We start from the raw sequence: 24786 nt of genomic DNA, 5'->3' as shown, positions 1-24786 counted from the left end.
TCTCTTTTTCCCTTCCCCCCCCACCCTGCTCTATCCTCTCTCCTTCCACTCACCGCCGCCCTTTCCCAGCCTCCAAAATAGAAAAAAACTCAGAGCTTCCAATGACTAAAAGTACAATAAATAATCAGTAAACACAAAAACATACTTTATTTGTTTCTCCTTTATACAAAATAAAGAAACTAGAAGCAAAAACTATAATACATCCTCAGACCGCGGGGCCGGGGGGGCTCGGCCCTCCTGCGCTGCCGCACTGCTCGGGTGTTCTCTCCGTTTTTCTCTCTGTTTCTGTTTGCTTTTCCCATTTCTGCCTCTTCCCGGGTTTCCCAAGCTCCGCACACCCCTCCCCCCGCCCCCCTGCTCATCCATCACCAAAATTCCAGTACAAAATCACCTCCTCCTCGGGGATGAAGCAGGATCAACGGGAAAAGGGCCCGGGAGGGGGCTTAGGGAGCGTCCTGCTGTCCCCCGTTACCCCCACTGTAATACTCGGATGAACGGAGGCTGAAGAAGGGGATAATTAAAATGGGTGCTGATCAGCGAGCGAAGATCCCTGCGGCAGCCCCCGCACCGGTGGGACCCGCGTCCTGCAGAGTTCAGCTTTGGTCCGAGAGCGGCGGTTCCGACGCGGCGGGGGGAGCTCCGGGCCGGGCGCGTTTCGCCCCCCTCTCCCCCACTCATAACAGCACGGGGATGCGGAGCGGTGCGGGCGGGCGGGAAGGGAGCGCGGTGTCCCCGCGGGGAGGGGGGGGGGGGGGGGGGGGGGGCGCGGTGGGAGGATGCGGTCGGACGTCGGAGGGCGGCCGCGGCGTCGGGGGGGCCGATATCCGTCGACGGGGCCGCGGAGAGCCGTGCCCCGGGGCTGAGGGGCGGGGGAGTCCTCCCCTTCGGCCCTACCACACCGCTGCCTCACTCAGCTCCGGGTTGGGGTGCGCGAGGGCCCCGCTGTAGCCGCTATTGCTGGACATGGAGAAGGGCGGACTGGGCCCCCCGCTGAAGACCTCCCCCGGGATGGGGTGCAGCGAGCCCGTCATCCCCGGCTCGGGGCTGGGGGTGTCGGGGTGCGAGATCATATCCGTGTACCTTTGGTTTTCTGAGGAGTGGTGTCCGCTTAGGGGGGGCTCCAGGGGTCCCAGGGGCGTGGAGCCGGGTCCTGAGTTCTGAAGGTAGCTGGGGTCGGCCGGGGACTGGGCCTGGGAGGGGGGCCCATGGGGGAAAAAGTCATAGTTGCCTCCCGGCCCGTAGTAGTCACCTTGGTAATCTGCAAAGGTGGGGAAAGGTTGGAGCCGGTCCCCGAGCCACCACCCCGAGCGCCTGCGGGAAGTAGAGCTGCACCCCCACGCAGGGACGGGCGTGCCTCCCCCTCCCCCCTCCAGAATACCCTCCTGGGGAGCTCGGTGCTGCTGGAACGAACGTGGGACTAAGCAGGGAGAAAAACGGGCACCTCTGTACTTATGGCTGCAGTGCTGACGGAATGGAAAGGGGGGGAAGTGGAGAACAGGAGGGGCTGGGGGCAGCCCCAGGGGGAGAGGGTAGGCATAATTTCGTTCTTAGTTACAATATACCTGCACATATATGTACATGCACGTATGCATTTATAAATATAGATAAAAGTTATATACATATCTAATAAGAAGATATACGTAAAGGAGACACATAAATAAAGGTGAGTTATAGGAGACATATAAAAATAAAATATACTTACTATACTATACTTACTTATAGGAGGAAAAACACACATCATGCTTATATATATTAGCTACAGAGGGGTTCTGGCAGCAGTGGGGGCAGAGGGGAATTGGTGAGAGCTCTTTGCCCAAAAGCGGGATATACTGCCCCAAATGCCCTGGGGCTCCCTGTCCCATCCCGTCCTGTTAGGGTGGCGGTGACCTTCCCTAAGCTGCAGGCCCGGGGGATGGTAATTGGGACAAATGCAGCCTGAAAGGGGCGCAGAAGCCAGCAGCTGAGGCTTTGTTTCCAGGGTGAGGGGCCGCGCTGCTGCCACCTCCACCGCTGCCACCGCCCCGAGTCCGGGCGGCAGGGGAAAGGGAGAGTCGAGATGGAGAGGAACAAAGGCAGGGAAGGGAACGGGGGAAGAACGCGGTGGGACGACACGGAGACGGGACGAGGGGCCCAGCTCCCTCACCTCCGTAGTACGTGTAGGGCGTCGAGCCGAGCATCTCGGACTCGTCGAGGCGGCCGCCCAGGGGCCGCATCCTGCGCGGGCTGCGGAAGAAGGCGTGCCGGCGGGCGCCCAGCGCGCTCAGCTGCTTCATCCGGCGCTCCTTGGATCGGCGGTTCTGGAACCAGACCTGAGGCCGGGCCGGCATCAGCACTCGGGGCCGGGTTGCCGTGGGGACCCCAAATTCTCGGGGCCAGCCCTCCCCACTTAGGCCGGGGATAATGGGGGCGGGGATGGGATATCTCGCTGGAAGGGATTTCCCAGCTTGGGGTTGTTTTCACTCTACCCCCTGCTGGTAACACTCTGGGAGGCAAGGAAAGGGGTCATTAAAGCCCCGGCACCTCCCTGCGTGCCGTGGGGTGCGCCGTCCTCACAGCCTGCCTGTGCCCCGAAAGTTTTCTCCAATGGGGGAGAGGGATAAAGAAGGGGATAAATGGGAGGGTCACGGCAGGAGGCGGGGAGGGAGCTGGAAGCAAGCTGGCCGATGGGGACGGGAATAAAAGGGAAGGGTGGTGCAACAGGGAGCATTCCTGCCGCGGGGGCATTCTCTCTCCAAAGCACAGCTCTGCTGGCCTGTGGGTGGGGAGGGAGGAGGGATATGCGCTATTTCCCCCCACATCTGGGCACATCTGGAATGCGCACACGTCCCGCGGGTCCTGCTTCCCTCCATCGGGAGCTGGGCTTCCTGCAGCAGAGCCGGAGCGTCTTCCCCTATTAACGCCGCTAATAAATCCCATTAATCCCTACATTTCCTCAGGGATTTTCTTGCCGGGGGGGTTGGTTGGCAGCGCGGTAGGAAGGTACAGGGCTGCCTGCAGGGCACAGTGGCCTCTCCTTTTCTCCATCTCCTGTGCTCGCATCCAGGGCCCCATCCACATCCCCAGCCCTTCCCTGCTGCCAGCCCAAATTCTGCCATCCCGGGTCTGTGCGAGTCAGGTCGGTGACGTCATGGGCCGGCCCAGTGACATCATGGGGGGCGGTGGGATGGCTGTGGAGTGGCTGTACCTGGATAACCCTCATGTTGAGGCCGGTCTCCTGGGCCAGCTGCTCGCGGATGTGCCGGGTGGGCTTGGGGGTGGCTGCGAAAGCGGCTTTGAGGGTCTCCAACTGCTTGGCCTTAATGGTGGTGCGGGGCCCTCGCCGCTTGGTGCCCGAGTTCTGCTCCTCGTTCTCGTTGTTGGTGGTCTCCTTGTCCGAGGAGGTGGAGTTGTCCGTCTCCTTGGTGTCGTCCTGCATGGGGTCCTGGAGATCCGGGGACAAACTCCTGTCTGTACATGAGGACACTGTAAAGGAGACCCAGAGAGGGGGCAGGGGGGGGAGGGGGGTGGATGGCTTAGGAGAGAGATCGACCCCCCTCTCCACTGCCCTCCCCTTCCCACCGAGCCCAGATGCTTTTCAGGAGAGGGGAAGAGGTGCTGGGCAGCAGCAAGGGGTGCAGATGGCCGTTGCCCCCGAGGAACCCCGAAGCACCCCAAAGAACAATGAGCTCCGGTTGAGCATCTTACAGTTCGGCCCCTACATCTGAAAGGCAAACTCGGCGGCACCCCCCGCCCACTGCTGCACAGGGGCCGTGCAGCCAGGAGGGGGCTGGGGAGTGGGCCTCCCCACCGAGCACCCCGCAGCCTCTGGCGCTTCCCCTCTCCCCCCACGCCGCGCTTCTCACACCGGGAGCCTGGATGCGCCGCTGGGAGAAATGCAAGAATGTATGGGCTCGTGGGGGGTTCCGGTCACTGCCTTGAACCTGGCTCGCCTCCCCCAGCCGCCCCCCCGGACCCTGATGCCGGCATCACCCAGGCCAAGCTCTACTCGCCTCGCTCGCAGCAGCGGCCCCACTGACTCGCGTGGCAGGATCCGGCCCCGGGTGCTGAACGGAGAAAGAGCCCACGGCAGGGGGTGAGCACGGGCGGCCGGCACTGCTGGGCCAGCAGGAGGGGGCCTGATCCCGCGGTCCTGACGCAGAGACAGCTTCCAAGGAAGTCAAATGGGAGCTTTGCCTCTGGGTGAAAGGAGGCGAAGGATCAGGCCCTCGGCGCGGGGGGACCGGGCAGCCTCGCAGGGGGGGTCCCGGGATCGGAGGGTGCGTGGGAGGGCTCGGTGGAGCAGCCGCGGTCTCAACGCGTGCCTGCGTCCCGCTTGCACCCCAAACCCCCTCCCGGTCCACGGGGCGCTGTTGAAACCTCGGCACCGGCAGCGCCGGGAGCTGCACCGGGAGCGCAGCGCTGCCCGTGGGGAGCGGGCAGGACTCGGCCCGGTGCGGTTCGGTTCCCCGGGCTGTGCCGCGCATACCTGAGTTGAGGCTGCCTTCCTTCAAACTGGGAGAGTTCAAATAGTCCTCTTTGCAAACAAATTTGTTTTCGTCTATGATATACAGTTCCTCGCCCGTGGAGAGCTGCTTGTTGCAAACCATGCAGGTGAAACAGTTCAGGTGGAACACTTTGTTCCGGGCTTTCCGGACGAGGTCGCTGGGGGAGATGCCCTGGGAGCAGCCGGCGCATTTGGTGCCAAACCTCCTGGAAGGGAGAAAGGCGAGAGGTGAGAGCTGGGACGGGACCGCGCCGCTCCCCTCGCGTCTCCGAGGCCCCCATCCCCACCCCTTCCGAATCTCGGTTTTCGGGTTCCCAGAGAGATCCCACTGGGGCCGCCTCAAAAGGCGAGGATGTCTTTCTCCGCGCCCTCCGGGGAAGAATTTCAGTCTCCCCGCGCACCCAGCACATCGCTGCGGGACCGGGGGTTGGCAGCGGCCACGGAGCAGGGGGCAATTCGGGGTGCGGTGCGGGGCACCCCGTGCTCCACGTTGCTTTTTTCTCTTCTTGGAACCGCCGCTTTGCAGAGCTCCGGTTTCCCTTCTCCAGGAGATGCTTTTATTTTATTTTATTTTATTTTTTCCAGGGAAGGTGAAAATTCAGAAAACGAACTCCCCGAGGGGAAGACAAAAAAAAAAAAAAAAAAGACAAAACCTTTCACAGCGGCTGCCAGGACCGGGGGGGCACCTAGGCTCTCCTTTTCCCTCTTGGCCGCGGCACAACTTCAGCCCCCCGCACTGCTGCCCGTGACGTTGATGTAGTGAAGGCATTATAAGTCGTAAGTCATTTTCCCCTACCCATGCTGGCCCCTAATTTCCTTCTCGGCACCTTATCGCAGTCATTAGGGGCGTTTAAGGTGCGGCGCAGCGTGGGGGCCCCCGGCTGGAGTGCTGCACGAGGAGCGGCGTTTAGGTGGGGAAAGGCCGCTGTGACGGTCGAGAGGGGAAAAACGACCCCAACCCTGAGGCCTCCGGGCCTGCTGCGAGGGGGGGGCGGCGGCAGAGCGGGTCACGGGCCCGGCTGCTTTTGGAGACAAGGTCACCCGGGCGGGGGGGCGAACAGCTTCGCTCGGGATGCGGCGCAGCCCCGGGGCGCCACGGGGCCGGGACCGCGCCGGAGAGACGCGGCGAAGACCCACGGAATAGATGGATGAAGATTGGAGGGGTGCCCCCAGGTGCCCCCCCTTCTTTCCCCTAAGATCCCAGAAGGAGCCCCAGAGTTCTGCTACCCCGCCGAGCTGGGAGCAGCGGTTCCGCAGCACCTGGAAGGGCTTGTGATTGCTGGGGGCTCACTCACCTGAAAAAGTCATTCTTGCAGTAGAGTTTTCCTTCCCTGGAGAAGCATTTCTCGGTCAGGTTGCATTTGCACTCGCAGCACTGGACGCATTTGATGTGCCATGCCCTGTCCAAGACATTCAGCAGGAAGCGGTCCAAAATCGGCCTCTCGCAGCCCGCACAATGCACCATCATCACCGCGCCGGGATGGAAACGCGCAGACGAAAGGAATCAGCCCCGCGCCGGCACACGACGGGGTCTCAAAAATTCGGACGTCAGGAAGAAAAATGCTATTTAAAAAAAAATAAAAAAAATAAAAAAATCCCCAAACCCACAACCAACCAAACAAAAAAAATAATAGTAACAATAATTAAAAAAAAAAAAGAATAAAAATTATAAAAAAATAATAAGAATTTAAAAAAAAATCAGAAAAAAAATCAGGGAGGGGGAGCGGAGTCGCTGTCAAGTTCTTCCCCCTCTTCTCTCCGGAGCCTCGGTAGGAAAAAAGCGGTGCCCCGAGCGAGAGAAGCCAGAGCCCCCCCGCGGAAGCCCCCCGAGTCCCTGCAGAGCGGGCGGGGAGCGGCGGGCGCGCTGCGTGTGGGTGCGGGAGGGGTGCATGAACGCCCCCGCAGCGGCCGGCGGCCCCGGTGCCTCGCTGTGCTCCGCCGCCGCGCCGCCACTCTCATGCTGTCCCCATCGCCAGCTTTGTCCCCCGCCTTAGTAATTCGCGCATCCTTATTCAGATTTGGTGACGTGGGGGCCCGCGTCGGGCGGGCGGCGGCCAATGGCAGCGCGGTGGCCATGGCAACCTCTTAATTTATAGCATATCTAAATTGGCTCCAGCCTTGTGCTTGGCACAGAGGGAAAAAAACAACGCTCCTCTATTGTTGAGGGTGGCTTGTACCTGCGCCGCCAAGTGAGTACGCACCTGGCCTGGGGTGCCGGGGGGGCTCTGCTCAGCCTTTCTCTCTCTCTCTTTAATTCTCTCTTTGATGGGGATGTTCGTTCCGGGGGTCCCGAGCGGGGACGGGGCGGCCGTCACCTGTTCTGTCACTGTTCGCACCACTCCCGCAGCTGTTCCCCTCTCAGCCCGCTCTGTGCCCGGGGTGGGCGGTGAAAGCACGAAGGGGGTGAGGGTGGGGGGGGAGGAGGAACCCGGGGGTGGGGACAGAGGAGACGAAAAGTTACGCGGCTCCGCGCAGTGCCGTGCCCCCCCCGCCGGCCTTTGTCGCGCAGCCGTGTCCCCTCCGGGCCGCTCCGTCGGGAGAGGGGCTGACACTGAGCGGGAGGGGGGGAGGGCGAGGAGAAGGAGGGGGATGCCGCAGCCGGGGGTCGCCGCACTTCTCCGCTGTTTGTCCTCTTCAGTTTCAGGTGCGGCGGAGCTGCGAGAACCGGCGGCGGCGAGGGACGCCGGGACACCGCGCTTCGGCCCTGGGGTGGCCCTCGCGTTCCTCCCTTCCCCGCAGCCGCCCCTCTACATCCGTCCTCGCTCGTTCTCCGCACTGGGGAGGAAGGAGCAGAACGGCCGGGTTGAAAGAATCTCAGTAACGGCCAAAAAAGAAACCCCAAAACCGCAGGATAAGAGCATCGCCGGGCAGGGGAAGGAGGATCGGTGAGTCTGGGGAGAGAGAACCGAAGAGAAGAAATGCGGAGACCGCCAACAGAACAAATGAAAATAGAGGAGGAGAGAAAAGAAAAGAAAAAGCAAAAGGGAAAATAAAACGAAAAATACAGAAGCAAACCAAACGAAAAACAGAACAACAGCAGAGGGAAACAGAAGAAAAAAAAAGAAGAAAAAAAAAAAAAAAGAGAGGGAGAGAAAGAGGAGGAAATAAAAAGCAAATAAACGAGGGCTAACAAAAAAGAAAAACGAAAATAAACGAAAAAGGAGGGGAAAATAAAGAAAAAATGAAGATAAAAGAAAAAGAAGAGAAATAAATGAAGATGCAAAGGAAGATGGGGGAAAAGAACGAAAAAAAAAAGGAAAATAAAAATTATGAGAGAAGAACGGAATGGAGAAGCAAACAGGGAAAACAACAGAAGAATGGAAGAGAAAAGAGGAAGAAATTAAAAGAAAGGGATAAGAGAAAGAACGGAAAATAAAGAAAACGAAAAAGGGAAAGCCAGGAAAGAAGCTCCCGCGAAAGCGAGCGAGAAGAGGAAGGAAATGAAAGAAAACAAAGAGAGGAGGAAATTCAGAAAGCAACAACTGGAAAAGAAAGAAATAGGAAGGAAAAGGGAAACGGAGCGAAGAGCAGGAGCCGCTGGGCCCCCGGGCCGTCTGCCGCAGCGCCTCCGCCAAAGTTTGACCTCGGTCCGCTCCGCTCCGCGGCGCTTCGTGCTGCGGGAAGCGGGGGTGCGGGGCCAAACCCCGGAGCCGGCGGCATCTCGGCGCAGCCCCGACCCCGCAACTCCCGGCGTCAGCGCGGCCGGGCCGGGACCCAACGAGCCGTTCGCCGTTTGCGTGCGTGCCTGCGGCCGTGTGCGCACACAGCCACGCACCCCGATGCGCGCACACCTCCGGGCGAGGGCAGCGTGCGGGCGGCGGAGCCGCTTTTCACGCTCGATTTTATTTCCACGGCGGCTCCCGGTGCGCCCCGTCAGCGCCGTGCGGGGCTCCGCTTTGCGGTACCGACCCTGGGACCCCCCCCGTATCCGCCGTGCGGGCGGGGCCGCGGGTGCGAAGCGCTGCTCTCCCCGCCGCTGGGCTCGGCCCCCCGTTTCGTTGGAAAGCCAAAAAATAAATAAATGCAACGGGGAGGGGAGAACAAGAACGCAGCCCGGTGGCCCCCCAGCCCGCTCCCGCCAGAGCATTCCTTATGGTAACAGCTGGTGATTCAGGCGGCGGAATATCGCCTGTATGTAACTAATAAACCTATTGTGTTTTAACAGGGCAACACGTGCAGGAGCGGCGTCGCTTATACAAGATGTTGATGGAATTTACTACATTAAAAAAATCTCCTTTCAAGAATAAAGTGTATCAACTTACAGCACAACAAGCGACAGAGGGATGAGTGAAACAGACAAAAGACAAACAAGATAATAATCTGTTTCCAATCAGTTAAGCCCTGTAGAATTTGTAATACGCGGTTTGCATATTCCCCCTGTGTTTTGTAATTAATTATCTATCTGTTAGGATGCTCCGCCGCCGACTTTGTTGATATTTCCAACTAGTTTTTTGTGGAGCCGCCGGGGAGCGGCGGAGCAGCGCGGACGGCGGGGCCGGGAGCCGAACCCGATCCGCGGCCGTCCGCGGGGCTGTGCGGGGCTGTGCGGGGCTCCCGCCGCTCGCCCCCTCTCCACATCCCCACCCGGCAAAAGCGGGACAGTGCGATTTTAACATTAAACAAACCCAGCAAGCATCTCCTCGTCGGGCCATAGGCGTTTCTGAGTGACTGCGTTACAAATTGTAAATTTAAATAGCTCACAGGATTCATTACCTCCCGCGTCTGATTTCACCCAGCCGTGAAAAATTGTCCTGGTGTACCACTGAGAAAGGGTTTGCTGCAAAGAGCCCCGGTCTAATCACCAGCTTTCTCTCTCCAACAAAAGTGTAATTATTTTGTTTTGGGTGTAAATATAACCCACCGTACAAAAAAAAAGAAAAAAGAAAAAGAAAAGAAAAGAAAAAAAAGAGATAAACCTCCAGCAGCGTCTGAATGCATTACGGAGACGTTTAAAAAGATCCGTCCTAAATTAACACCAAGGTTAAAGGGGGGAAGGCAGCTGGGACGTGGAAATTTCCACGTGCTGCGGGTGGCGGAGGTGCGGGCGCGGAGGGCGCGGAGAGGGTGCGCTCCCACCGCCCGGCTCCGCGCACAAAGAGCCGCGCAACCCCGCTCAGCGGCGCAACAATCCCCCACCTCCACCAGGTCCCCCCTCTTTTCCCATCTCGGTCCTGGGAAGCGGGGCCCCCCGCCCGCCCCGGGGCTGTTTTGTTAAAAGGTGGAGAGGGGGTGGGGTAGGGACAGAAAACAAACAACCAAACAACCCCCCCTCCCCGCCCCCTCCCCCCAAACCGCGATTCAAACGACGGATCGGGGGATTTATTTATTTATTTGTTTTTTACCCCCGCTTTTCTGTTTTTTAACGAATTGATTGTTTCCTTCCCTCCGAGCTCCAGCCAGGGCTGTCGGAGGAAGGGCAGGCAAAAACGAAATCCGGCGTCAAGGTGAGGCCCCGGAAAGGCGAAAGGCTCTGCGATTAGGTTCGCTCGGTGCCGTTTAAGGGGGCGGGGGGGCAGGTGGGAAAGAGGAAAAAAAGAAAGAAAGAAAGGAAAAAAAAAGAACAAAAAAAGCAAAAAAAAAGCAAGCAAGCAAGGAAAGAAAACCCCAAACCCACAAAAGCAGGAGAGGGGAAGCCGCGCTGCTGCGGGATGGCGCGGATCCCCGGTGCCGGCAGCCCCGACCCGATCCGCCATGGGGCAGCCCCAGCCCTGCCGTGCTGTGCCCCCGCCCCGGCCCCGCCGCTGCACCCCATTGCCCCGTCCGCAGCTCCGGGTGCGGCACGGATTTCTCTGGTGTTTTATCGTTTGCTTCCCCCTTCCCTTCTCAGTGCAGTTTAATCGGTTGGTTTTATTTTTTTATATATATATATAATATTATATACCTTTTTTTTTTTTTTTTTTTTTTCCTTCTCCCGCGGATGGCAGTAATTGGAGAAGCTTTAATTGTTCCCCCCCCGAGCCCCTCCTAGATCCTGCGCGATCTCAGGGCCCCGTTCCCGTCTCTGCTCTCCCCGGCTCTGGCCGCTTTCCCTCTCGCTGCCCCCGCACCCCGGCTCTGCCGCTCCCTGCGGTGCCGCCGTCGGCTCGGACAAAGCCGGGCTGAGCCACGCGTCTCGCAATAAACGAAGTGGAGGCTGCCAAGCCCGCAGCATCGGAAACTTATTTACTTGGGGGTTGTGAAGACCTCGCTCCAAATTTCCTCGGGCGATCCCCGGCCCGCTCCAGCCTCCCGTCGATGTGACCGCCCCCCCGGAGGGGCTGCTCGGGCCGTTCCCACCCGCTCCCCCGCCGCCTTTCCCGCTAATGAGCGTGTGTGTTGACACGGCGAGGCGATGCCCCCGTTTGCCTTTGTTTAGGAGGTGTGAAAGAGGGAATCTGCATAAGAAAAGCCGGCGGCAACCGCGGAGCTCCGAATAGCAGCGGCGGGACGGAGCGAGCCGGTGCGTGGGGATTGCGCCCCGTCGGGCAAAGCCCCTGGAGCTGGGCGGTGGCGGGGGACAGATCTGGACCTGAAGCTCGCCTCGGTGTCGGCAAGCCCGAGCAGGAAAGGATCTCGCCGTGGGTCCCCTCCCCGTGTTGCCGTCGGGGGTCGAGGCTGATCCGGCTTTGAGGTCGTGGGGTGGGGGGGATCTGGAGTTCACCCCAGAGGAGGAGGGGAAGAGCCGGAGGGATGGCGGGGCTGGGTCTCACCAAGCCCAGATGTGGATCGTCCCTCGCATCGGGGCTGATGAGGAGGAGGCACGCGTGGAGCGTGTTGGGCGCGCCCTGAAGCCACATACCGTGGCGGACAGCGGAGCAGACAGGGACTGAAGGGGTGGTGGGAGCATCTCCTGCGAGGGGAGGGGGGGGGGGTAGAATTGGGCATTTGGGAAGATTGCTGGCGGGGAGCGAGGGCGCCCGTATTTCACGTCCCTGGTCTGGGAAGGAATACGAAGTTTTGCTCCGCGGCGGGTCTGGCGCCGTCCTTCGGAACGAGCCTCGGGCGGGGAAACCCCGGCGGTCACGGGCGGCCCCGAGCCGGGCGGGGTCCGAGGTGGCCCGGCACCGCGCTGCCCCGCGCCGTGCGTGCGCCCCGGAGCTGTCCGGGGTGCTGAAGGGAGCGGCACGGGCGGCCCGGCCCTCGCCCGCGCCTCACACAGCGGGCGCCAGGCATCGCGCACAGCCCGCTGTTTCCCCCCGGCCCCCCTCCTTTTATTTCGTTCCTTAGCTCTCTCACTCTTCCCCACTCTTCTGTTTTACTTCTCTCTCTCTCTCTTTTTTTTTTTTTTTCCCCCGTGTCTCAATTCCTTTTTTCTCTCTTTCCCCCCCCCCTTTTTTTCTTTTTTTTTTTCCCTTTTCCCTTTTCCCTTTTCCCTTTTCCCTTTTCCCTTTTCCCTTTTCTCTTTTCCCTCCTTCCTTCCTTCCTTCTTTCCTTCCTTCCTTCCTTCCTTCCTTCCTTCCTTCCTTCCTTCCTTCCTTCCTTCCTTCCTTCCTTCCTTCCTTCCTTCCTTCCTTCCTTCCTTCCTTCCTTCCTTCCTTCCTTCCTCTTCCTCTTCCTCTTCCTCTTCCTCTTCCTCTTCCTCTTCCTCTTCCTCTTCCTCTTCCTCTTCCTCTTCCTCTTCCTCTTCCTCTTCCTCTTCCTCTTCCTCTTCCTCTTCCTCTTCCTCTTCCTCTTCCTCTTCCTCTTCCTCTTCCTCTTCCTCTTCCTCTTCCTTCTTTTCTAGCACATCCATTTTTGTTTTCACTATTTCTCATTTTATCCTCTGATTTCACATTCAGTACAGATCTCTCTGTCTCCCTTTCCATTATCCCCTCCTTTCTCATCACACTCCCTCCTTGCACAGAAAGGTATGTTTGCCAGAAAGCATGGAAATTTCACAAACATGATAATATAATTAGAAGACATTCACTGGAGCCTCTCTGTCTCCCCAGTGCTGTGGAAGCACTAACAACTTCACTTCAATGCAAGCCAAGCTATGCTTCCTGGAAAAACAACCAGCTCCAGACACTGGATCCAGTATAGCTGCTGGCAGCAGCTCAGTGTGATGCTCTTATTCAGCTCAGTGGCTACGATTAAAGCTGGAAACCAAATTGCCATCTGTGGGGTGGGCAGGTAGAGCCCCTTCCCCCAGTATATGTGAAAAAAACTCATGAATGAAAAGACGTGAGTGTCATGGAAAAGTGATGTTCAGAATCATTCTGTCTCTTCTGCAGAGATACTCCTTCCCTTGCACACCCCTTGCGTTGTCTCCAGGATAGTGAGTAGGCTGGACCACCAACATGCTTGGGACATCACTGTCACCTGGGCACATGGTCACATTTCTTTCCACTCCTCTCTTCCCCTCTGCTCCATCCCCCATGAAAGAGGAACTATCTCCTCTCCACAAAAGCAGCCCACCTCAATGTGTTGCCACGTCGGTACCAGTGTACCAATGTGCCATGGGCCAGGGGAGAAGGAGAGCAGAGTCTCTGCAGGCTGGGGAAACAGTTGATCGGTTGCTTCCTATTTTTCTTTAAATGTTTCTCATATATATATATATATATATGTTTCTGGAGCAAGACAAAAGACTTCATGGGACAAGCAGGTTCAGCATTTCCATGGGAAGCAAGCTCTTCCAGCTGGCGTGGGCTGAGCTGCCCATGGAGGCCACTGAGCAGTGTGAGCAGAGTATGGCACTGGGCCTTAGAGATGCTCGGTGAGGCAGGGCACCTCAAGACACTCAGCAGGTGAGTCCCAACAAGGAATGGCTTCAAATTCTGCACTGCCTAGTGGTGACAAAACTCCCTCGTCCCCAGCACAGGCTGGTTCAATGGATTAGCAAAGGCAATAACCAGCATTCAAACAAGAGAGTTCGTTGGGTGGTGCTCTGCTTTATTTTTTTACTGTAAACAGATGATGTTTTGGACAGCTTCCCATACGGGCTTGACAAGTGGATTTGGGTAGGGAATACAGGCAGGGCTGATGCAGGCTTGCTTGTTATGAAAAGATGAAGTATCTCTATGGGTATATATAAATGTGATGGCAATGCACACATATGCATCCAGCGAAAACAATACAGGTCAGGCCAGGGTATCACAACCTTCCCTTGGCACTCCATGGCACTCTGCCTCTGCTCATGCATCCATGCATCCCCGTGTACTTATGCCCACATGTTCATGCACACAGCTCCTGGGTAGAGATGGCACAGGGCTGAGAAGGCTGAGAAGGCTGAGAATCTTCCTCTGTGCCCCAAACTCATGGCATCAATCAGAAGCTGTGTTCTCTCTGCGGTCTGAACTTGATTCTTCACCTGAAAGCCAATGGGGATGAGATCCAGCAGAGGGAGGTCAGGTCTTTGGCTTGCAGATGCTTTGGGCTGCAGCAGGTACTGTACAGACATTGCTGAGAGCAGACCTTGCTCTGGATCACAGTTTCTTTGCACTGGTGAGGAGAACAGCAGGGAACACAGAGCTGCATCTCACAGCTCTGTGGTCACTCCTCACACAGCATCTCTCTTTGTTTCCCACAAACCCTTTGAAAACCAGTCTTTGGCTGGCTGCAAGCTGTGGACAGCAGACCTGCAGTGGGCTGGGGACAAATTATGTGTGTTTTTTTTTCCTTCAGAAGCATAAGGGATAAACACAATAATTTCAAAGAGGCGATAGCTTCCCGCTGGAGAAGCCAACAGGGACCTGCTGCAAAGTCCTGGTACGGTGTGTCGCTGACACTGATTCAATCTGACACCTGGGTGTCTCCAAAGCCATCACATTGTGTGCTGCAAATGTATATTAACATTAGTATGCATTGGCACAATATGGATCCATTATTCCAAATGCTTATGAGAACTAGGTGCTGCATAGGAGCAGCTGCTGCTTTTTAAGCCTCAGAGCATCAATACATTCATAGATTTTAGGGCCAGAAGGGACCCTGCTGGTGGCGCAGCCTGACCTCCCGCAGAGCGCTAGCCGCAGAGCCTCACCCGCTGAACTCAGCCCGGTAATTCGGCCATCTCGGTGCCCTGCCTGGCACCTCCGCACTCAACACCACTGGCCTGGGCACCAAAGAAGTTTCTGCTGCCCTTGGTTTCATTATCCTCCTTGTAAGTCATCAAAGACGATTTTTTACTCCAAGGTTTGTCTTGTGTAAATCCAGCTTCCCAGCACCGAGTCCCCTGGTGTGTCCCCCCTTCTCCCATACTCCCTTCTGGTACGTGTGAGGAAAATGCTTTTCCACTTTTGCTGAAGTGGTGACTGCCTAGCAGAAAGGAAAAAAAAAAAAAAAAATCAGTGTCCTGGAATGTCCATCTTGAGGATTCCTGTGGGTGGGAATGGTGTCTGGGAGATGTTGGTGTTTGGGGTAATTCTAGACAGTGAGATACAGCAAACTGAAGTGTTTGTTTTGAGAAATCTGCATACATGCATTCTGCAGCAAAAAGGTGAGGCAGCAGAAGGGCTTTGTTTTGCATTACTTCTCCTGCTCTCGGGAAATGAAACAACAACAACAACAACAACAAAAAATTAAAGAGAAAGAAAAAAAAAATGCAAAGAAAATCCAGTAGATCAATGAAATAAGAAAGAACTGAAAGTTCTTTCACACACACAACAATTCTTCAGACACCTCTGGTGTGAATTCTAAAGACGGGTTGGGTGGCTGTGATTCTCATCCCCACATTGGTGGTAAATGGCCTGAGATCTGCTCCAGGGTTACCTTCATAGGGGTTTGTCCCTTTGGTCTCCGCTCAGTTCTGGGGAGAGCAGCACTGCCGTAGAGGAGGAGAGGCAGTGCCACCCCAAACCTGTATCTCAGCCTCGACACTGAGGTTCAGCGATCCTGGGACTGGAGGATGTGGGGCCCCCAGGGGTGCTGCAACTCCCCCAGCACAGGAACTGGAATGTTCGCCCCTCAGCTCCATTCCCCACATGAAACAGCTCCCAGGAGACCAACACAGAGCCAAACATGCACTCTCATCCTTGAGTGAAGGTGATAGCGGTAAGATTTAAAACAAGCCAAAGCAGCTGTCTTTCCTTGCAGGGAGTTATCTGTGCAGTTCCTAGCTGGAGGAGCTTAGTGAATTAAGAGGAAGCTGGACCAGCTAACAGGAGGGAAATTCCTGGTGGCATGGTGGAAGCATTGAGAGCACAGCTGGCTCGGGTGCCTTGCAGTGCCTGGGAGAGCATCCCAGGGAGCTGCTCCAGCCCTCGCCTGCTCTATGCTCAGCTGGGCACTGCTCTCCTCTGTAAGAGGTTTGTATTTCTCCTGCCAGGGGTTTCTCAGGGTCTGAGGAAGGAAGGACCATTGGTGCTGCTGGAAAGGATGCCCAAAGCACATCTCCTCCTATTCTAACTCGAGTGAATTGCCTCTTTCTTGGCTGCTAAGCTGGATCCCAGTTTGCCTTTTCTGTTCCACTGCTCGGCTAATGTCACAGCAGACATATCCCTCACCTCTCATAATCTCTGACAATGATGAGAGGAAATGAAAAAAGATTATTTAGTATCATTTTTTCCTTCTACTAGACGTTTCATGTAGGAAACACTTTCAAAGAAGAGGGATGAATCACACAGCCACAGAAATTAGAGATGGAAAAGACCTTTTAGGTCAGCCAGTCCATTTCCCTGTGAATGCAGAAAAGCTTCTGAGTGCAGTTAGATTTTCAAGGACTTTGTCCAGTTTAAAACAACTTTGGTGGAAAAAAGCTTCAACTTCAGTCCATTCCAAGCCAACTGTGTCTGACAGAGGGCTGCTTTTTGGCCAAGTGTGGTGTGAAGGCTCCAGAACTTGATGCCGGGAGAGGTGCAGACCTGCCATAGAACTGAATGCTGAGAAGATGCTGTGCAGCCAGGAGCACAAGGCAACAGGATGCCACCCTTGGCTCTGTGCTAAGGGTTACCCAGATCCTGCAGAGATCTGCTTCCCACAGGGAAGGGAGAGAATGGAAAAAGCAGGGAAGAGGGGAGGAGATAAACCCCAATGACATTAATGTTCAAAGATCCCTCCAGTGCTTTGCTGCTGAATGCAGCCTTTTGGCTGTATGAGCTTCCCCCTAGCAACTCTGTGAATCCTTACATTTACATTTATTTATTTACTTATCTGTTTATTTATTTATCATTACTGGGAGGCAGAGGGTCACTCAGCATGGTTAGCTACCCAAAAGGATCTTTCTATTTTACCAGGAGTGACAGCGGCACCCCTCGTCTGCACTGACCCCGTGCTGTTAGGGATGGAGCAGGCTTGCCATCACTCCTCTGGGCACTGAGCCTTAATCTCTGTCCCCAAACCCATCCCTGAGCAATACGGGGACAACCACGTTACAGAGACAGTGTCATAACGTGCCATCTCCTTCTCATAAGTGGTCACCTGCCAGCTTCAACTGGAGGTGTAATTACCATCCTTTAGGCCTGATCCATCTTATTCCCCTTGAAGTCGATGAGAAAACCTCCCAGACTCTGCTGGAAGCAGTATTAATGTCCCCCCATCTCTTTTGCCAGGATTTATCTCCTTCGGGGACAGGCGTCCGCCGGGAGAGGGAGGTCTGGAGGGAGCGGGTGCTGTGCGGAGCTGGACGAGGGAGAGAGAAAGCAGAGCAAACACAGGTCCATTAATCCGCAGTTAGTCTGCCTTTTTTGTTAGGAAGATGAACTTGATGAGTTAATTAAGCCACAGCCTGTAAAACCAGTTTATTTGCATAGCAAACTCCTGGGCCAGTGTGCTGTGAGCAGGCATAGACGTGCAGACAATTCCGGGGAAATTACAGCCTCATTAATATGCTAATCTGGTTGCAGGCCTGGAACGAGTTTTGGGTTTGCAATGCTTGGGTTGGGGGGGGTGGGGGGGGGGGAATCGGGAAGGGTGTTGCCTAGCAACCCTTCCCTCCAGGTATCCCTTCTCTTGCTTGCCCTTGATATCCCCCAAGGATGGTGAGGGATGGGGGGGCCTGCCGCTGTCACACGCCAGTGAGCAGCAAGCCAGCGCCCAGCACCACCTCCTGGCTGCACCCCACTCCCAAATCGGGATACAGAGATGCATTCTCTCCAACCCACCCTGCCCACCACTGTCCTGTTGTGCTCACTGTCCCCTCTTGCTGTCCCGTGAGCCTGGTGGTTCCTGCCTGCTCCAGGGTGGAAGCGTTAGGTGTGCAGGTGTCTGCAGCACCTCGGACCCTGGAGCAGATCCCCGGGCTGTGTCTTTTTCTGCAGTTTCCTCCTATGCCTTCAGCAATACGGTGTGACAGTGTGCACGACCTGTCACTGCTGCCAGGGTAAGGGACATGCCCTGTTGACCCTGTGTCCCCCAGTGCTGGGGCCCGCTGGCTGCCCCACGGAACTTCTGCTGCCCTATCAGCACATTTCCATGGGGCCTCTGCAAAACTAGGCCAGGGTTGGGCAGGAGATCGGGTCAGTTCCATCCCATCCCATGCCTCTGTCTTGAGTCCATTCTTGCAGTGAGTGTCAGCTGGATGTCACAGCGGCGCATGCTCAGCCCCCTGCTTCACCACTACTGTCCCAGACGTGGTGAACCAAGATCTCACTGCTGTGGGATTGAGATGCCCAAATGGCTCAGAGGGTTGGGCACTCTTTGCTTATCAAACCTGGCTCTTCAGATAGAGATGGCTCTGGGTGGATGGGTGGATGGCTCTCCTCTCCCAGCATGCTCTGCCTAGGGCAGATTAGGACCAGCCACCTCTACTCATTCCCTAGCTTGCTCTGAAGGGTTAACCATCATGCCACCCAAAAAGTTGTTGCAGCAGAAGCAGCCAGAGGAGGCTGATGTAGTCCTTGGAACAGCAAGATCACTTCTGGGGACTCTGGTGTGAGACAGAAGCTGCTGCCTTCCTAATGGAGAGTGCCAGACTCTAGGACTATCCACCCGTTAGCGTTCATAAGCTCAAATATTTATTGTTCATATTACCCCCAAAATGTGCTAAAAAGATGAAAAAAAGAATTAATGTGCCAGATCTTGCATCCACCTTTTATCTTATTATAGTGCTAAAGCAGTATTAACATTTACAGTATATGAGCTCTGCTTTGCTTGTGCCTGAGGCCAGGGGGTTTAAGCCAGCACTGGAGTTAATAGTGAGTGCTGGTTAGAAAAAGCTCATTATGTAATAAAGTTGGAATTTCACTTGGGCTGCAGCCATGGGCTCCTTCCAATCGAGATGCCATGCTGCTCTCTCAGTGCACTTCAGCCTGATGCTTGCTCTAGCTCTCTCTCACTCATCCTCGAACAAAACCAGCATGGGGAAAATTGTTTTTCTTCCTGGTACTGGTGAATTGAAGAGCACTGTGTAGGTAATTGGTTCAGATGCTGACCAAGGAGCCTCGTCCCATCCCAATGCTGAGTCGCCACGTGGCCAAATGCTCGCAGGCACTGGTCAATCTGTCGTGCAGGAGATGTCATGTCAGCTTCCTGGAGATCTCTTCTGTTGCCTGAGCATATCGATTCAGCCTCCACACGTATGATGTGCTTCAAGTTGGGATTATGAACATCTCCTCTCTCCTGCTGCGATGAGAAGGAGGAAAGCTCCATTCCCTCCCCGAGGCACCAGACTCTTCTGGCTTCAGCGCTGGTTGTGTGGTGGCGGTGGGGGGCTGGTGTGTTCCAGTTTGATGGGAATTCCTCCAGGTTCTTCCTCCAGTCTGTGACTCCACAGTGACATGCAGTGGTTAGTGCCATCCAAATGGACAGGGTACCTCAGACAATTCTGGGGCTACCAAAAGTCACCTTTCCCGGAGCTGCCACAGACAACAAGTTCTCTGCGGTTCCAAAAGCTTCAATGTCCACCTGAGATCCAGTACCTTTATTCATACCAGATAGCACCTCTTCATTTTGCACGGATGCTGAGCAAACGCCATGCCCATGTAGTAACAAAGCCCCCATCTGGTGCACCCATACCATTGAACAGAGGCAGCTGCTGGTCTCTGTGTGCACTGAAAAGCCTTAAAGGCCCTGACTAGCCTCACCTCAACCTGCACCAACACCCTCTGCCCACACTGGGAACTTGTGTTGAAGCTCAGATCAGAGCCTTTCACTTTCTGAGCTTTGCTCTGGGTACATCTATTTCAGCCTTGCCTACCCCTGCCCATAGATCCTCTTGGTGAGGGCACCAGCACACTTCTGGCCATGGTGTTGGGCCTGTCATGTCGTTGGAGCTTGTTGGTCCCTGGGCTGTGCTGCTGGATGTGACCCTGACTTGCATTTCCAGATGCAAATCTGCCTCATTACTGCTGGCTTGGAGGTGGTGGGATGGATCCTGTGATGCCCCTGGGCCCTGCTGTATGGTGGCACAATGGGCAGCGCTGTGTGGATCCTTTGCCAGGCAGAGCCCTTTGCTGATGTGAACGTGACTTTGGCAAATCTCAGTTTATCTTTGCTGTATCTAAGGCTTGACTGACTTTCTTTTAAGCATGAAGAATATTACAGCTGTGGCTGCTTTTACAATTCAGTCCTCCTATTATGTTCCCATGCATGGGGTAGATATTTAAGTGATCCTACTGAGGAAGACTCTGTAGAGAAGAAAAGGCTTTATGCTTTAGGAAATCAAATATTGCATCTAGCTTTCCTCAACCCCAATGTATGCAACTTTGCAGCAACAAGCTGGGGATAGTGAGTGGCCAGCAGCACGAGTGACACCTTCACAGCACTCTGAACTGAAGAACAAGATTTCCAGAGTGTTTGCCATCACATTTTTTAGCAGAGATCTGGTTTTATGCTGTGGGAAGGCAGTGGGGCAGTGCCTGCATGCTTGGAGAGCCTACTAATCCTGGGCAGAGTTCTCACCACATCTCCTAGCTTGGTGTCTGACCGTTTCAGTCTCAGATTTTTGGACTCTTTCCCCTGTGGCTATTTGTTAGCAGAGCCACACAGACTATGAAAATAGAGCTGAGCCCTATTTGAAATTCAGAGGGCACTGTCAGCCCATGTCACTGCCAGAGAATAAATAAATGCCTCCTCTGAACAAGTCAGGAATGATGTGTCGCTGGGCTCATTCAAGGTCATACCCATAAACATGCGAGAGAGGCAGGAAGCAAACATGAACGGGACTGAATCTCAGCCCTCATTCTCCTGCAGGACAGAAATCCCCACAGCTGCAGGAGTGCCATGCACACAAAGGACAGAGCCTGGGGAAGCACTGGAGCAGCCCATGAGCCTTTGCTCGTGGTTGAATAAGGGTGTTTCAGAAGGGCTGGCTGTGCCAGTTGGTTTCAAGGAGGTCTGATGTTGCAGCATGCTGTGCATCATCCAGTATGTGGGCTGGTGGGACTTTTCCATAAGGGTGCTGGATCCTACTCCCAAGGGTACCTTAGGTCTCAGTGTGACCGGAGGATTTCCCAGCATCTGTGTTTGGTGAGGCAGGTGAAGACCAGGCTACTTCGTGGATGTCCAGGTGCTTGGCTGCAAACCAGCAGCTCACCCTCCTTCTGGTAGCTTTGCAGAACTGTGCATTTCTCCTTCCCTCCGTTGTGTTGGGTGCCATGGTCCTTTCCTCCAATCCCTGTGCTAAACCTGTGGGGAAAAGCAAACAAAGAGGGAGAATCCAACCAAGAAAATATCCTCATCCTGGCAAGAGCCCTCTAGGGCTCTGGGTAGTGCTCAGACCTCAGGTCCAGGGCTGCTCAGCTCTGACTCTTCATGGTACTTCTCACCCTTTGACAAATCCTGGCATTTATGAAGTTATTATACCTTATTATGAATTGGATTTTAATCTATTGTAAATAGTCCAACCATTATAGTGTCATAAGAAGCAATTAGCCCCCCTGCTTGCTTATATGCATGAGGGGAAAGCTTTAATATCATGGAGCCATGCGGGCTTGATGGGGCTTCAGCCTCCGTGCGTTCAGAAGGCTGTGCTCTTGGGGTGTTAACCTGCTCGTGTCTGCTGCATCCAGTGCCTGCAAGTGTCTCCTCTGTGTCCTGAGGAGGTCTCCAAAGGCAGAGACTCCCCGGCTGACAGCAGCCTGGGATCGCTCTCTTTGGGTGTGCTCTGCCACACAGCTGGAAATCTTCTGGAGGATGGATGATAAATTGTGGTTTCTTTGCATTGCCCTTAACCCAGTCACAAAGGGGATTATCATCTGTGGGGGGGAGAGGTGCCTGGAATCCAGTGCCTGCCTTTCCTCAGGGTGATTATTTCCAGTCTTGGCAAACCTTTTCTCTTTTGCGGTGTGGAGGAAATTCATTATCTGGAGCTAGCGTCTCTGTGGGTTATAAATGAGCCTACCTTCTCTGTGCCCGTGTTGTGGAGCTGGGGGGACTGGGTGCTCGTCACAGCTGTCCCCGCTGGGTGTTGTTCATGATGAATAACATCTCCTGGTTAATGGGGAGTCAGTGTTCCTCCAGCAGAAAGGAAGGGGTGGTATCCTCAACTCTGGTCGTGACTGGTGCACAGTGGGAGCTTTGGTCATTGTTTTAGGGGAGCACTGAGGTGGCTCTGCCTGGTGATGTGCCTGCAGATGATCAGTGTGCATGGAGCAGAGCTGGGGGTGGGAAACTGTGCTGCAGCTGCCCACTGTGACAGAGGCATGGTGTGTGGTGGACATAAGTGTTCAGTGCTGTCCCCAGGCCTACTGCTGAGACTGGCACCCAACTTCATTCCACATCCAGCAGGAATTTGTCTGGGAAAAGGTTTTCCAACCTCCTCCGAGGATGGCCCATGCTATGTCTTTCCTTTCTCCTTGCCGTTGAGGTCCCATTTTTGGGATTTCCTCGCTCCCGGGGGCACTCCTGCAGAAATTTCCACACAGGGGTTTGCCCCAGGAATATAACCTCCCCCCTAATCCTTTCTTTGCCACATGAAAGGAGCTGGCTGCCTGTTAATTGCGTGAACCTTCTCATGGGCAATTGAGCTGGCTGTGTGTGCGTGCATTCATGCTGCCTGCGAGTTCTCGTCTGATTCATGCTCACAGGTGACTGAAAAGAAGCCAAATTTTTGCAGCAAAACACGGCACTGCTGGCTGTGTCCACCTGCATGCAGGCAGCATCCTTTCTGCCAATGCCCATTTTTGCCCCTGCCGCTGTTTTCATATCGTGCGACGACACGTCCCCATTGCTGAAATGCTGCATCTCTGGACACACCTCTGCCTGTGAGCTCCCCTCTTTGTGTCTGGTTGCATTTATTGGTGAATTAGAATACAACAATCCTTGGGGATGTGAGCAGTGTTCCTCTCTTTCCCCACCACCTTCCTTTGCTTATCTGCTGAGATCAGGGCCAAGCAGCCCAGGTGGGTGAGGCAAGTCCAGGCAAAAGCTTAAAGCAATGCCAGCATCTCCACTTTACACATGGAGGGGGCTGGGGAGAGGGGAGAGAGAAGCAGCTTGTAATTACAGAGTAAGAGGCGACGATAAAATGATAATGGGAGAGTTCTGACCCAGCCGAGCCAGTTCTGTGAAGCTGTGAAATAAATTTAGCAAAAGAGTGAGGGCACAGGGGCTCTCGGGCTGGGTTACAGCTGAAATACTGTTTCACAAACAAGATGTAAATTGGATTGCAAACATCTAATTAACCTCTTTGCTTATTTTTGTTGGAAAGGTGACAGATCCCAGCCAAAGCTGGCACTACTGCTTGGTCTCACTGCGTGACAGAGGATCTGGAGAAGAGGGGAGGAAAATGTTGGTGTGCTCCTTGCTGGGAGGCACTGAAGAGAACAGACCTTCAGGCTCAGCTGTCCAGGATGGAAGCTGTGTGCAATGTCTGTCCTTGCTGCAAGGAAAGGCGTTGCTGCGGTCCCCTCTGAGGTTCTTTGTTCCTCACATGGAGCTCTCAGCCTGCAGGGGCTGTCCTGTGCCCCCCAGCTGTGTGCCCTGAGCCAGGGTTGCCTCTTCCAAATCAGACCAGACTCATTGCAGAGCAGAAGCAGAGCAGGAAAAGGGCCTTCTGTGCTGCTCCCTGTGCTCCAAGGTTTGCTGTTTATCTTCCTCGAGGGCAATTGTTCCACATGGCTTTCAGAAGCGTAACATCGTGACCCCCCCCCCCATACTCTCGCTGCCTCCTACCTCCCCCTCACCCCAACCTCTTCTCTTTTTCACCCCATATTCCCCCAGGGGCTTCCAGCCAGTGCAAATGGTCCCTTGCAGCAATGATGAAGATGGATGTCTGATTGATTCTCTCTCCTCTGTGCAACCCCCCTCTCCAGCCCCCTCTTTCCCTCTCCCCTCCCTGCCTCCCCCCTCTTTCCATGCCCTTCTTGGCAGAAAATTAAAAGGCTATTTGTTAAAGGGTGAAAGCCCTCAGGTGCAGCCCCCGGCTGGACAATTTGTCTCCATGAAAAGGATGCTATTATGAGAGCGGCTGGATCCAGGAGGAGGGGGAGAATTTGCCAGGAGAGACAGGAGCAGCAGGGAGGGGGGTAGGAGGCAACTCAGAGGGACAATACGGTGGTGGAGCTTATTGCTGGGGCTGGATGCCACTCAGTGGGGACAGCCATGTGCCAGAGAGAGCAAGGTCAGTGGTGATCAGAAGTGCCCCCCTATCAATGCTCCTCCAGCAGTGGCTCCGCAAACCCTCAAGTCAAAGGAGATGGAGGGTTGGGCATAGCGAGGGCTGCCAGGAAACTGTGCTGAGCTTGGTCAGCCCTTCAGGTCTCCATCTACTTCTCTGGAGCCTCTTCTTATCCAGTGAATGTATCAGGCAAGCAGAGCTATTCATCTCAGCGTGTATTTGTCCAGTTCACCCCCACTCTCTGTCCTTCTCCTGCCTCTATCATCAAGCACCCATTATCCATCCTCTTGATTTGCCTCTGATGGTAGGTTTTAATATGAGCACACATCTGAAGACCTGCAATCCTTAACCAATGAGGAAGACCCCCAAGAAGCTGCTGGAGACTCCAGCCCTTCCTTCTCAGAAAACAGATCTTCACAAATTAGAACTGTCCAATGAAATACCACTACTATGAGGAAGCTACTGTGGGAGTGAGATGTGCTCAGAGGTTGGCTCCAAACTGGGAGATGCTGAACATCACTGAGATGGGAGAGCCAAGGGCAGGATTGAGACCCTTGGCTCACTGTTGACCCCCGCCATCAGCAAAGAAGAAAAATGAGGGAAGCAAATGGGCACTTGCCTTGGCAACAAGAAAAGTACTTGTGGCGCTCTGGTCTGGGGGAAAAGTGACTTTGCTGGAGCATTTCACGGAATCAATTGCAGAATCACAAAACTGTAGGAGTTGGAAGGGGCCACAAGAGCTTGTTTTATCCAACAGACCCGCTAAAGCAGGTTTTTTACAGTAATGCACTCTGGGTGCCACCTTACAGCTGCTGGATGGGAAGCTGATGGTGAAGCTGGTGAGATTCCAGTCCTCCACCTCATCATGAAGCTGGTCAGGAAACAAATAGTGGAGTTTTGGTTTTCAGCCACA

General features: G+C 54.9%; 1 protein-coding gene across 1 annotated transcript; it reads right to left on the bottom strand.

Moving 5' to 3' along the window:
* Nucleotides 1-890: 890 nt before the first annotated feature.
* LHX5 (LIM homeobox 5) lies at nucleotides 891-5951 on the bottom strand (the record flags this gene model as incomplete). Its single annotated transcript, XM_079543818.1, has 5 exons — nucleotides 891-1258; nucleotides 2144-2309; nucleotides 3185-3462; nucleotides 4466-4689; nucleotides 5779-5951. 5 exons carry the CDS (start codon nucleotides 5949-5951, stop codon nucleotides 891-893), a joined length of 1209 nt encoding a protein of 402 aa, XP_079399944.1.
* Nucleotides 5952-24786: the final 18835 nt, after the last annotated feature.

The sequence above is a fragment of the Tetrao urogallus genome (genome assembly GCF_951394365.1).
Source record: "Tetrao urogallus genome assembly, chromosome: 17".
Taxonomy (NCBI): domain Eukaryota; kingdom Metazoa; phylum Chordata; class Aves; order Galliformes; family Phasianidae; genus Tetrao; species Tetrao urogallus.
The sequence above is the reverse complement of the archived record's forward strand: the minus strand, read 5'-3'. Positions and strand labels throughout refer to the sequence as shown.